Raw genomic sequence first — 14,148 nt, forward strand, 5'->3', positions numbered from 1 at the left:
TAAGTTTTGACCTGTGAAAAGTTGATATAACTTGATATTGTTGTAAATTATATTTTTATGCTACTTTAACTAAAAAAGTTATGTTGATATAACAAAAGTGCTGCATTTTTTTTACCATGCATTGTAAAAAATACATTGCTGCCCTAAACTTCTTTGCCGAAACAACTCGGATCCACAAGCCACCTCAACGTACTATTTTTTTATCTCGACTAGAGATGAGTTGTTATAACTTATAAAATTAAGTCGACTTTTCTTAACTATATTTTATAAGTTGTGACAACTCATCTCTGTTGACATGACTTGTAAATCTGAGCTGACCCAACAAAAAATTCTAAGGCAGCAAAGCATTTTCTACGGTGTGTATATTTTACAATTATTTGTTAGTTCAACTTGAAAAGTAAGCCACCTGGTTGCCTTAAAATGTTTAGTTAATTAAAAAATATTAGTTTACAGTTTAAGTTGTGTAAATTATGTTGTGTAAACTAATATTTTAAGTTAAAAAAAACTTGAAATAAATTTTAAGGAAACCAGGTAACTTACTTTTTAAGTTGAACTAACAAACACGTTTTTTACAGTGTAGAAATTAATCTTATCTTTTTAAGTTGAACCAACTTTTTTACAGTGTAACTGACGTTTACATGTGAAGACTGTGAAACCAAAAACAAGATAATCCATAATCACAGTTACCTAGGGTTAGGAATAGAGGACCTTGAGTTAACTATTTTATGTGGGAAAAAGCATTTGGAGATGTTTAGCAGAATTTCCAAGTTGCTTTCCTTTCCAAGGATTTTAAAGCGCCAAAAAGTAAATGCTATGAATAATGCTTCGGTATGCTTAAATTAATGCTGAGTTGTTTCAACTCTTTTTGGGTAAAATATGAAACAACTGTTAGTTTAAATAACACAGAAAATTTTAACAAACTATTGGTTGAAACAACCCAGCAAAGATTGATTTAAACCCAACGGTTGTGTTTGTACTTATTTGAACCAACAAAGTTAAAACAACCCAGCGCAAGTGAACAAAAATGCCATAAAAAACAGAAAGGTACATATGGCTTGTGATATACTGATGCCATTATAACTCTCAGAGTCGTATAGGTTCCCTTTCGAGGGAACTCGCGCTGCGTCGCCATAGAGACGCTTTGCGGGTTCGGCCGTGATGCATAGATGGCGACGCAGCATCTCGTTCCCTTCCCAGGGAACAAGGGTTACATACGTAACCCGAGACGTTTTATCATGTATGTTCATTTGTTTTACATTGTTAAACAAACTATAGTGCATGTGCCTCTATAGTGAAGAGTGCTATCCAGACCAATCCAACTCCTGGTTCAGTATACCATCCAAAACTTTGCAATACTTAAGAAAGAAAACATTCACAAATACTTAAGGGATTTAGACTGTCTTTAAAGCTACCTAGCTGGAATTAAAGTTTCCCAAGCAGACCAATAGTATTTGTACAGTTGGGCTTAGACAGCCAACTCTCTAAGATGGTACAGTTACTGTATCACACTTCCGAAACTTTATTCTCTCCCCCTCACTTCCAGTATGAACATCTGCAGTGCAGCTGGGTTAATGTATTTTGATCTGTGTGTTTTTCAGCTTCCAAGAAATATCTTATAAATTCTTGAGTGACCATAAACCATTCATTTGTCACAAAACAATGTTTTACTGTACTTCACATACTGTATGCATACAGTGTTCTTCTGAATGATGGATGATGATTGATCAATATTAGAAAAACTATACAAATGCAGGGCTCCAGACTGCCACCAAAATTTGAGAGTGTGCCACTGAATTTTACATCCAGTCGCACATGTGCGACCAGTAAATTTGACCTTTTTTTGTGATGTGACACTGATTTTGAAACAGCACATTGTACTTTCTGCATCTACCATCAAAGTATTTATTAGTAATACAGTGGAAATTAGTAGAAATGTGAATATTTGGTTAGCATGTTGATTTATGGTGTGTGCCCCAAAATTTTCTGGTTGCGCCCCTAAGATTTTCAGTTGGGGGCCACTGTGCTCCTAGTAAAAAAAAAGTTAGTCTGGAGCCCTGAAATGATATTAATTATAGCCCCCTTGTTCAGTTAGATGTCTTGAGAAGATATAGGTAGGTAGATTTACATTAATACTGCTATATTGTGTTGCAAACAGACCCTGTAGTGTGCAAATTGGATGTATAGGACATCTGACTATGTATATAGTGATATAGAAGATTCCAAGTAATTGAGACCTTTTAGTTCATGTCTTTTAAGTTGGAGACCATCTATATAATGCATGTTTAACATTTATCCAATTTGCAGATACACTGTACACACACTTAAAACTACAGTCTTTCTCTTACCAAATACACACTGATGACCTTGCACCTAGTTGTGTCCAAACTTTCCATCGGATCTCTAGAAAAAGAATGCTCCCTTTACCACCACCAGTTAGCAGATAATAAATTACGTTTCATGACGTACTGCTATTAAAAGGTAACAGCAAAGCCTGCAAATACGTTCCAGCCCAGCTTGTAGTACGAAATCGGTCAATACAGGACAGAAAACCGCTCATTAAGATATTTCATGGGGCCTTATTTTTTCCTTACTTTCTGGTGTGTCCTTTAAACATAACATACAAGTTAAACTTAAAATTACAGCACAACTGTATAGCATTTTCAGCTTTTGTATATTGCAGCATGAAACACAAATTTGTTTGAGTGCCTGTGCGTATGTGTGTGTGTGAGGATAGCTCAGAGTCCTCTGGTCTGGGCGTTCCTCATGCACATAAGACCGTTGTACAGGAAGCACAAGAGAAGGTGCTTTGAGCTTAAAAACATCAGAAAAGATTCTCCACCAACTAACTACCTCTTGTACTCCTACCTCTTGAATGTCTTTGTACCTTTTCATCCTTTTTGTTTACTTCCCTTCTTCTTTAAGTCTTTTTATGCACCCATAAACTGCTCCAGTAAGTGGTTTCGACGGTTCCTGCTCTTCCTGTGGTCCAGCAGCGGTTTGAGTTTACCCAGATCACCTCTCGTGGGACTCTGCAGATTCTGTAAACTATTTAGCTGTTTGCGCTCCTTGCAGAATTGGTGCATGGCCAACGTCTCAGACGGGGTGAAGGCTGAGACCAGGGCTTTCGGGTGCAATGCGGCAGTCCAGCCCCAGGGAGACTGTTGTTTGTCGCTCAAGGCAGTGACAAGAGCCTCGCTAAGCACCTGTAGACGGATCTTTGCAAGCGTGCGCTTGAAGCCGTTTTCTGTGGCCAGACAGTAGTACAGGCCCCGATCAGAAGTCTGCACCCAACGGATGAGCAAACCGTGGTTGGTGGACACCACACGATCGCTTAGCTTCACCTGTGCACACAGTTAAAGAAGTATTAGACAGATGAAAGAATGACTTCAAAATGCCTTTAAAATACATTAAACAAGTCGGAGCCGATGATGTAGTGGGCAGCGCTGCGACATATGGTGCAACCGCACTTCCGGCGACCCGAGTTCGAATCCCGGCTCGAGGTCCTTTGCCGATCCCATACCCCTCTCTCCACCCTCTACTTTCCTGTCTTCTCTCAAACTACTGTCTATCAATAAAGGCAAAAATGGCCCTAAAAAAACATTAAATAATACATCAAATACAATACATTTGTTGAGGTTATTAATGGTTAGGGTTATGCTACCCTATCTCACAGCAAGTCGTGGTATTGTCACAAAAAATTTGAGTAATGTTTTCGTTTTATTGACACAATTTTCCGCAGTTTTCGTGCCTCTGGAGCAGTGTTGGGTAAGTTACTCAAAAAAGGTAATTAATTACTAGGTACTAATTACATCTTCAATCATGTAATTAGATTACTTCACAAATTACTCTCCTCAAAAAGTATTTAATTACTTATTACTAATTACTTTCTAAATCCTATTTAGTACATGATACAAGGATAGGCTTGAAATGGCTCGAAGAAATAATATATAAAAGTACATCAATTATTCTGGTCCCACTTTAGGGTCCAATTCTCTCTATTAACTAACTATTAACTACTTAATATACTCCATCTACTGCTTATTAATACTAAAGAAGTTGTTAATTTTAAGAAATGGGGAGGGTTAAGGACATAAAATAAGGTTTTGCAGAATCAGGCATTAATATGTGCTAAGTATTAAGTATTAATAAACAGCCAGCATCTCATTAATATTAATGCTAATAATCAACCAATTAATAGTGAGAATTGTCAACTTAAACCATGTTAAATGCACTATTGTATAATTGTTTTAGAGTCCATACACAGTATTTAGTTACATCAGAAGTAACTGTAATTAGATTACAAGAAAAATAAGAGTAATCCCTTACTTTACTTTTTCAAAGGAAAAGTAATGTAATTACAGTAACTAATTACTTAGTAACTAGTTACACCCAACACTGCTCTGGAGCACGAATGTTTAATTTCTATAAATAGTTTTTACGTGTCTGTGCCACGACTTTCTTTATCGTCTCAATTCATATTTTCTCATCGTTTTTTCCTATTTTTAAATCATTGTCGCTTGGGGTTAGGGTAAGATTTGGGGTTTGCATTAGAATGTAATTTTAGGCATTGGTTTCTACATGTTTTCATCCGCTTTTAAAACTATTCTCGCCTGGAGTTGGGGTTTGGGTTAGAAAGTCGCTGAAAGTGAATCCAATTCAAACCCCAAGTGACAATGGTACAAAGAAAATAGGAAAAAAAAGAAGAAAAAAACAAAAAAGAAAATGACACGATAAAGAAAGTTGTGGCACAGACACGGGATAATTTAGATTTTTTTGTTGTTTCATATTATTATAATTAGTCTCATTACAGTAAACTCTTCACATGTGCCGTTATAATAAATGAAATGAAGCCGAATCTGTACAAAACTGACATCCCTAGAGATCCCTAAAGGCATTCTAGAGATGCCTTTCGCATCAAAAGCACAAACAGCCAATTCATCACACTGTAGTGGAGTATTGGCCAATTAGAAAATACACCGCGCTTTAGGTGGCGTTGTCACCATTTTTGCATTTTAAGTAAACATTTTATTAATTGAAGTGCACCATTGGATTCACACCCACAGCTTTAGAATAACTAGCACCAATTGAGTCACACCCACCTCCTTCCTGCGATCATTATCTCTCTGAATCAGCCATTTAACTGATGCCTGAGGAGATTTGGGTTGACACTCCAAGAACGTGGTGTTGTTTTTAACTCCATACTGGGTCATCTCCACTGCATTCCTGTAGGCTGAAGTAAGACATCAGGTGTTGGCTAATCTTCTCACGCAGTGTAATGGACAAGTAATTGTACACAAACTCCATGTAATGCTGGTATTAAGCAGTCAAAACAAAGTGCTAAACAGCTGAAGAGAATTTCACAGGGAGTGCAGTAAATTAGGGCTAGATACAGAAAGCGTGTATTTGCTGAAAAGATCCAATGATGACTTGGAATACATCTGTTTTGACGTTGTTACTTTTGTTTTACACTATTCGGCTGGGGAACCATTAAGATTAAGTTTTTTGGCATTTCTGATGTTTACAAATGTTGAATTATGACTCATCTGTATAAACGTCAGTATAAGGGCCAATTTATTTAAATCAGCAGATGTTATAAAGAAAGAGAGGGGGGAGAGAGAGAGAATACAGAAGAAACACATGGAAAAGACATCTTACAGTTAAAGGAGAACATCACCTTTAGGATAAATGATGGCAAGTTTAAAATGCTCATGCGTGGTAAAGAAGCTGGACAGGACTACAGTTTTTTTTCATGCAGTATTCATGCAGTCAGGTTGTAGAGCTGAGCATTACCTTTCAGATTGAACCCTCTACACTCGGTTAGTGGATTTCCGTGCATAATGTCCTGCCTTCTGCTTCTCCTGAAATAACATTTACATAGGATTATTCCAGCGTATGTTCATACAGTGAGGAAAATAAGTATTTAAACACCCTACTATTTTGCAAGTTCTCCCACTTAGAAATCATGGAGTGTCAGAAATTTTTTCGTAGGTGCATGTCCACTGTGAGAGCCAAAAATCCAGAAATCACAATGTATGATTTTTTAACTATTTATTCGTATGATACAGCTGCAAACAAATATTTGAACACCTAAGTTAGTCAATGTTAATATTTAGTACAGTAGCCTTTGTTTGCAATTACAGAGGTCAAATGTTTCCTTTAGTTTTTCACTAGGTTTGCACACACTGCAGGAGAGATTTTGGCCCACTCCTCCACACAGATCTTCTCTAGATCAGTCAGGTTTCTGGTCTGCCGCTGAGAAACACAAAGTTTGAGCTCCTTCCAAAGATTCTCTATTGGGTTTAGGTCTGGAGACTGGCTAGGCCACGCCAGAACCTTGATATGCTTCTTACATAGCCACTCCTTGATTATCCTGGCTGTGTGCTTCGGGTCTTTGTCATGTTGGAAGACCCAGCCTCGACCCATCTTCAATGCTCTAACTGAGGGAAGGAGGTTGTTCCCCAAAATCTCGCAATACATGGCCCCGGTCATCCTCTCCTTAATACAGTGCAGTCGCCAGCTGTCCCATGTGCAGAAAAACACTCCCAAAGCATGATGCTACCACCCCCATGCTTCACAGTAGGGATGGTGTTCTTGGGATGGTACTCATCATTTTTCTTCCTCCAAACACGTTTAGTGGAATTATGACCAAAAAGTAATATTTTGGTCTCATCTGACCACATGACTTTCTCCCATGACTCCTCTGGATCATCCAAATTGTCATTGGGAAACTTAAGATGGGCCTGGACATGTGCTGGTTTAAGCAGGGGAACCTTTTGTGCCATGTATGATTTCAAACCATGACATCTTAGTGTATTAACAACAGTAACCTTGGACACGGTGGTCCCAGCTCTTTTCAGGTCATTGACCAGCTCCTCCCGTGTAGTTCTGGTCTGATTTCTCACCTTTCTGAGGATCATTGAGACCCCACGAGGTGAGATCTTGCATGGAGCCCCAGTCCAAGGGATATTTACAGTCATGTTTCGCTTCTTCCATTTTCTATTGATTGCTCCAACAGTGGAACTTTTTTCACCAAGCTGCCAATTTTGTATCTAGTGTCTTTGGACAGTACTTTGGTCTTGGCCATGTTAGTAGTTGGATTCTTACTAATTGTAGGGGGTGGACAGGTGTCTTTATGTAGCTAACGACCTCAAACAGGTGCATCTAATTTAGGATAATAAATGGAGTGGAGGTGGACATCTTAAAGGCAGACTAAGCGTCTGTCCACACGGAGACGCATATCACTGTATACGCATAAATTTGTTATCGTATTGCCGTTTCGTCCACACGGATCCGGCGTTTTGAGAGAGTGAAACCGCTATTTTATGAAACCGGGTCCTAAAGTGGATAAATCTGAAATCGACACCCTTGCGGTTTCGTGTGTACAGCCAATCCGTATATTTTGTGAAGCGAAAACGTCACCACATCACGTGTCGGAAGCATCACACGTAACAGCAACAACAATAACGGCGGACTACGTGATTGTGTTCGTGCTACAGAAGCTACTAAAGCCTACTAGGTTTATTACAGCAAAATCTATTGCTTCTATGCAATTGTGGTCAGCAACAAGCGATAATGGACAACACCATACGTTGGTTATGCGCATGCTCAAAGTCTTCTTCTTCGTGTATAGAGTATATCTGTGGCAGAATTACAGCGCCACATACTGGTCCGGCATATATACTACACCGCTTTCAGTGGTTTCGTGTTTACGAATTATTTTTTTTAGAACAAGGAAAAAAATTATCGGATAGGGAATGCACCGGCTTCGTGTGGACAAAGCCTAACAGGTCTTTAAGGGTCAGAATTCTAGCTGATAAACAGGTGTTCAAATATTTATAAGCAGCTGCATCATACAAATAAATAGTTAAAAAATCATATATTGTGATTTTTTTTAGATTATATCTCTCACAGTGGACATGCACCTACGATGACAATTTCAGACCCCTCCATGATTTCTAAGTGGGAGAACTTGCAAAATAGCAAGGTGTTCAAATACTTATTTTCCTCACTGTATATATTCTTTCCATTAACTACCTAAACACTACTGTCAGACCTTACTTTATTTGTACTTAGTTTTTTCTATTTTCATACGCTTAGAATTTATTTTCTTATAATCCGAAAATAATTTGATCCATGATTCAAAAACAGAAATGTAATCCGTTTAACCAATACTATATTGTAAAATTAAGCAATTTTTATAATAAATACAATAATCGTATTACGAGATGGTGTCGTCGGAGCCTTTACCTTGATATAAGGCTGGCTTTCTGCCCCTGTTTTATTTCAAGAGTCACCTGTCAAATTCCAATTTATCACCTCTGCACATTTTACTATTTGAAAACATACTCCCTGTCAAATTTTAGCTCGATTCAGCTGTCAGATTCAGCCGTCGTTCCAGTCAAAAGTGTGATGAAGTGAGTCGCTCTGGTCTACTTCATTACTCTGTTATTGATCTTTTAGTGGGAGTTTTTTTAAACAATATTTTCCTTACCCCACACATCTGACAGCAAGTTTGTCTACGGTATCAGATTCATTTTTAATGTCAAATTTGGAAACAGCCTGTACAATATAAATACTTATAAATATGGATTATGCAGCCTGTTCTGTTTGATTGACAGACTGCTTGTGTGGTCTCAGTACCAAAGAAAATAAATAAAAAACTTGAATTACATTATAAGCAATGAAGTTAGGTGTGTGTGTGCACTGTGATCAAATTAAAACAAAACTGTATGTGATCATATAAAATGTGTGTACCTTTTGCCAGTGGGGTAAAATCGGGAACAGCTGAGTCCGTCCCAGGCGCAGTACGGGTCCCGCGCTAAACAGCAGTCGGCACAGGCAGAGCCGTATGCGTTGCAGCGGTGCAAAGACACCTGAGAAACTCCGTGCTCAGAGCTAACGTAAAGTTGTTGCTGTAACAAACAAGGCAGTGATCACAAACGATGTTGACTTAACAGAGAACTAGTGACAAGATGATTACGCATTATTAAAGCTACACCACTTCCCTCGCCCCCGCTACAGTTTATTGCCACTCTCGCATGCTATATGTGGATCTTTATCGCAAAATGCATCTAGATAAGGAGCTACTAAGTGTAGTTACCTTTTTAGAAGAAATTCTTAGGTTGGTGATGGGAGACGGCTTCTGAAAATTGAAAAGGTAATGATGTGAAACTCATGTGAAAATTCTGTTAAAAGCATAATATGCACAATGTATATAATAACATAATAAATAACAATGATAAATTAATAAAACACAAACATGTAAAATACATAAAATAACTAGTATACAATGTCACCCAATCGAGAGGTCGTATGAAAAAGCTTGGCTATCTTTTATTATAAAATTTTAACAAACTGTCAAATGTTATGACTCCAAAAAAATGAAATTCATAAATATTTTACAAGGGGTCTACTTCATATTAATTTATACAATCTCATTTTAACATTTCAGATCTGCTTTTGCCTCTGTGACTTTGGGTTTAGGGGCGGGGCTTCCTTATTGCTATTTTATAATAATCGTACTTATTTGTACTTATTACCCCGAGGACAATGAGACAAACAGACCCAGTTCCGGTAAATGTGAAAGTCGGCCCACCTCTGATCTACTGGCCATCCTTCAACGTGATGCCCAGCTGATGCCTGACCAACGATCACCGGCAAAACCCACTTACCCAATGACGCCGACTGCACATTGCAATTATTTTCATTTTTACTTAATTGTATTTTTGAGGGTAAATTGAGTGCTCATTATACATTTTCAATGATATATCAGGGATATTTGGGAATGTTTTGTGTTAGAGCGTGAGCATGTGAACAGTCCATTAATTAGTTCAAGATGGTCAAACCTGTTTCAAACACTGTGAACATTGTTCAAAGATTCATAAGATCCTAAAAAACCTCACATCACAACCCTTTCCAAACCTCATGCCCAGTCTTTGTTTTCAATAAAAATCCGCCTTCTCTTGGAACAACTGCTACTAAACTCTTTGTGGCACTGCCAGTTTTGCCCTCAACAGACTTTGATGTGTGATGTTTGGCGAGAAGTCAGACCTTAAACACTTCCAGCTCCTCCAGGATCAGATCATCTTCCAGAGAGCCGTTCGATGGCAAAACCACGACCTTCTGCACTGTGCCTTTATCTATGATGGGAATATCAAAACATCAGGTTTCTGCAAACAGTCTGACATACAAAAACAACTTCAACAAAGCCTATAGTCTCTTGGGTTGCAATATGAACCGTTTCCAATTATTCACAGAAATATTACATGTATAAGGTTTGTGTTTTGAGGTTTTGTGAAACAAATCTATAAACTACAAAAAAAGGACACATGGGATTAATGTATATTCGCACAAGAACAGTACACATTTAAGTATCTTTACACTGCTGCTTTCCATGCAATGAAATATAGTCTGGGGCTGTCTAGCTAAAAAAAATACTTAAAAAGTAGAATAAAAGGAGCATAAAATAGTCTATATGTGTGCCATTTTATAATACAGTTTAAAGGGACATTACCCTTTTTTTTTTTTTTTGAAAATATGCCCATTTTCCAGTTAAACATTTGATTTTTACCATTTTGGAATCCATTAAGCTGATCTCTGGGTCTGGCGCTAGCACTTTTAGCATAGCTTAGCATAATCCATTGAATCTGATTAGACCATTAGCATCACGCAAATAAATAACCAAAGTTTCAATATTTTTCTTATTTAAAATTTGACTCTTCTGTAGTTACATCGTGTACTAAGACCGACGGAAATTAAAAGTTGTGATTTTCTAGGCAGATATGGCTAGGAACTATTCTTTCATTCTGGCATAATAATCAAGGACTTTGCTGATGGCTGCAGCAGGCATAGTGAAATTACACAATGCCCGAAAATAGTCCCCTTGGTTACTTTAAATAGAAGGGGGCTATTTTTAGGTGCTGCGTAATATCATTAGGGGAGCTTGAAAATGAGCATATTTCCAAAAAAAGTGGAGTATCCCTTTAAAATAATATGAGGGTGAGTAAATGATACCAGGTTTTATTTGTGGGTGAACTATCCCTTTAAGACTACCATTACATATATGGATAACCATTATATATATTACTGTGTATATTATATTATATCTTCAAAATGCAAACATGTTTTGCATTGCATTAACTCTGCTAATGGACTATGAAGGTCATAAAGGTCCATGCATACAGGGTCAATATAAAGAACAGGTATTGCCATGAACCGAGGATAAAGATTTCAGCACAAACTCTGGAAATTCCCATTTAAAATCTCCTACATAGCTGAAAGAAATCATGCCAAGGAGCAGCCAGGCGCACGCCGCACTGCGTTCTTGGCTTTTAATCAGGAATTTTGATAGGCAAATACAAACAGCTGTGATTTTGATTTCCCCCAGAAAAACCTCCAAATGTCCACATTCTTGTTCCCTAGTAACCAAAGAGCCTGCCTGCTTTTATGATTCAGCTCTTGGATAAACACGCTTGCACACACTCTTACTTTTATTCAGATGTTATTATTATTATATCTCGACCCAGTGACACAGCATGACATTACTGACGTTACTGTTAATGTCCTTTTGCTGGCTTACTCATGCATGCTGAATAGATAGTAAGAAATAGGTATAGTGTCTATTGGACTGGATGAAAGGGTTCAGTCTAATAAAGCTGTGTAAAAACACTGCCCCCTAGTGGGGAAAAATAAGTATCCACAGAAAGGATCCCTGATTGATGCACTTGGAGTCTGTGTGTGATTTATTTAGTAGTACTTTACATTGTTAAATACATTTTATTTTACAGTAAAGTACAGTACAGTACAGTAGTTTTGTGTGCAGTGTAAGTGCAAATTATGCTCTTAAATGCATCTTTCTATATTTTTATGAATAAATGGCCATATATATTACTAATGTATGCAGTAAATATCATTATCACTGTATTTGTATCATTAGAAATATATTGAAATATATAAATAAAACATTATTGAAAAATAAATTATAAATATTGCTTAGTAAAATGTATGAATGAATGTGCTGAAACCCAAATGAGATTTGAGAGTATTATGGATGGGTATGGAAAAATATCCTAAATTTGCTCTGCCCCTCGCACAGTATTTTATGGATGCAAAGCTTCAGTAGACATAAAACTTAAGTTTCATTGGTGCTTTTTGTTAATTCTGGTATCAGCCCCAGTCCCCATTCACTTTTAAAATAGAAGTTACATACGGGTGAACAAATTATGACTTATTAATAATTTAAAGAGCAAGTTTAAGCAAAAAATGTAAGCTATTACCGAGTAAGACACGACAAAATGAATGCACTGCAAATCCCATAATGTTGTATTTACTGTTCTCGGTCTGAAATGGAAAAATCTTTTGAATCTGTTGACAAGGTCAACAAGCAGCCGAGCAGAGTTAAGTGTGCCAGTTCTTACTAAACATAGATATGAAGTAGCTCTTGAAATTGGTTGTGGGATAATTTTAACTCGGTGTCTACAATTGGGTCCCTATTCAAATAACAAATTTCCCCTAGGTTTGTTGTTCAATAGGATCTTACTTGTTCCCAGAAAGAGGACCTGATAGTGTCCGTCTGAAGCGGTGACCTGGTCCACAGCTATGGAGGTGTACTTGTAATCGGCATGCGTCCGCACCACCAGAGGCTTCTTGCCGACCGGGTAAATGGGATTAAACATGACCGGATGATTCCTCACAAATGTCACGACATCATCTGGAAACTCTTTGGTACTCTGGATGTGAGGCGTGAACGCGCCACCAGGACACTGACAGGAAGAGGACAGAAGACATTAACTTAAAGGAAAACCACACCACCGTTTTTCAATATTTTACTATGTTCTTACCTCAACAAATGAATACATACCTATATTTTTCAATGTGTGCAGTTAAACATAACATGCTTATTCCGACTCAAACCGCATAGTAACGTTTGAGCGAGAGGGGAGTAGTCAGGAGTGATGATGTTACTGTGCGCAGAGGTCGAAGTACTGCAAACTAAGTGCTCTTCCAACATACAATATAGTTCTCATTTTTATGAGCACGTTTTTATACTTACTCGTGTAACTACTCATGTAATGCTGCGTTCACACCAGCCGCGGTAGAGGCGTCAAGCGCGAGTTAAGTCAATGTGAAGATGCGTTGACGCGCGTCTGGAGGTCTTGCGGCGCAAATGAGGTACGATAGATGCGATTCCGCCTCATTGGCGCGTCTAGTTCGCGCGAATGCTGCGAATTGAGTGTTGCCGCGGAAAACGCGCAAGTTAAAAATTGGAACCAATCAGGAGCTTGCTCTAGTAGTGACGTGACTTCAGAAAGCAAGCGGAGTCACAGAAGCCCCTCCCATGAATGTCTCGATGACTAGAATTTCACGTGCGGCTTTCACGCACGAATATAGCGAGTAAACTCAAAATGTTCAAGCGGCAAACTAGACACGGTAGACGCGAATTTGACGCCTCAAACGCGGCTGGTGTAAACCCACGGAAACAGTCTTTAAATAGGGAAAACATGAAAGTGTTTGCTGGCTTCTAAAATCATCCCTGTTTGGATCCTAAGGAATGAATGGGGCTAGGCTAAATGCTAACAAATTCACGACACGCTGTACAAAGATTAAGTGCACGAATTGAATAAGGATAGGTATGTATTAATTTGTCTAAGTGATAGTAAAATGTTGAAAAACGGTGGTGTTTTCCTTTAAAACTGCCTAATTCAATAAAATTTATTTTTTGCTCTTTTCACAATTTTACAGCATAGTTTTAAATGGCATGTTTCTTTAATATGTTCTGATTTGTTATAGAGCTATAAACAGAATACCTGCACCAATGCAAAAGGCAGACATTAAAGCGTGACTCACAGTTCCCGGTCGTGGGTACGGGATCCGGCCCTGGAAAGCCACCCACTGGAAGTTGGGCCCTTCCCTGTGTGCAAACGGTCCATTGAAGACCGTCAGGATGTCAGCCATGTTGTACACACAGACAGCCGATCCTCTGAATACAGAACTGGGGGAAATGATACACAAAACATAGACATAATTATTATTGCGGCTTGGAAGGAATGATGGACATAACGTGCTTATTCCGACTCGAGGTATAAAAAATGCTTTGAATTTGGTTACATTCATGGTTTTGCTGGATTGCGCACATTTTGATGATCCTGT

At 38.2% G+C, this 14,148-nt stretch overlaps 1 protein-coding gene across 2 annotated transcripts in view; it reads right to left on the reverse strand.

Moving 5' to 3' along the window:
* Window positions 1-425: 425 nt before the first annotated feature.
* Window positions 426-14,148, reverse strand: part of sema3c (sema domain, immunoglobulin domain (Ig), short basic domain, secreted, (semaphorin) 3C) — a 72,145-nt gene continuing 58,422 nt past the window's right edge. For both annotated transcript variants that reach the window (XM_073867325.1, XM_055189992.2), the window contains 8 exons: window positions 13,846-13,990; window positions 12,539-12,761; window positions 10,051-10,139; window positions 9,101-9,142; window positions 8,755-8,912; window positions 5,791-5,858; window positions 5,100-5,230; window positions 426-3,341 (listed from right to left, as the gene is read on the reverse strand). In XM_073867325.1, coding sequence (XP_073723426.1) covers window positions 2,928-3,341; window positions 5,100-5,230; window positions 5,791-5,858; window positions 8,755-8,912; window positions 9,101-9,142; window positions 10,051-10,139; window positions 12,539-12,761; window positions 13,846-13,990 — 1,270 coding nt within the window. In that variant the 3' untranslated portion in view covers window positions 426-2,927. The remainder of the gene's footprint in view (window positions 3,342-5,099; window positions 5,231-5,790; window positions 5,859-8,754; window positions 8,913-9,100; window positions 9,143-10,050; window positions 10,140-12,538; window positions 12,762-13,845; window positions 13,991-14,148) is intronic.

Source organism: Misgurnus anguillicaudatus, chromosome 1, assembly GCF_027580225.2.
Source record: "Misgurnus anguillicaudatus chromosome 1, ASM2758022v2, whole genome shotgun sequence".
NCBI lineage: Eukaryota > Metazoa > Chordata > Actinopteri > Cypriniformes > Cobitidae > Misgurnus > Misgurnus anguillicaudatus.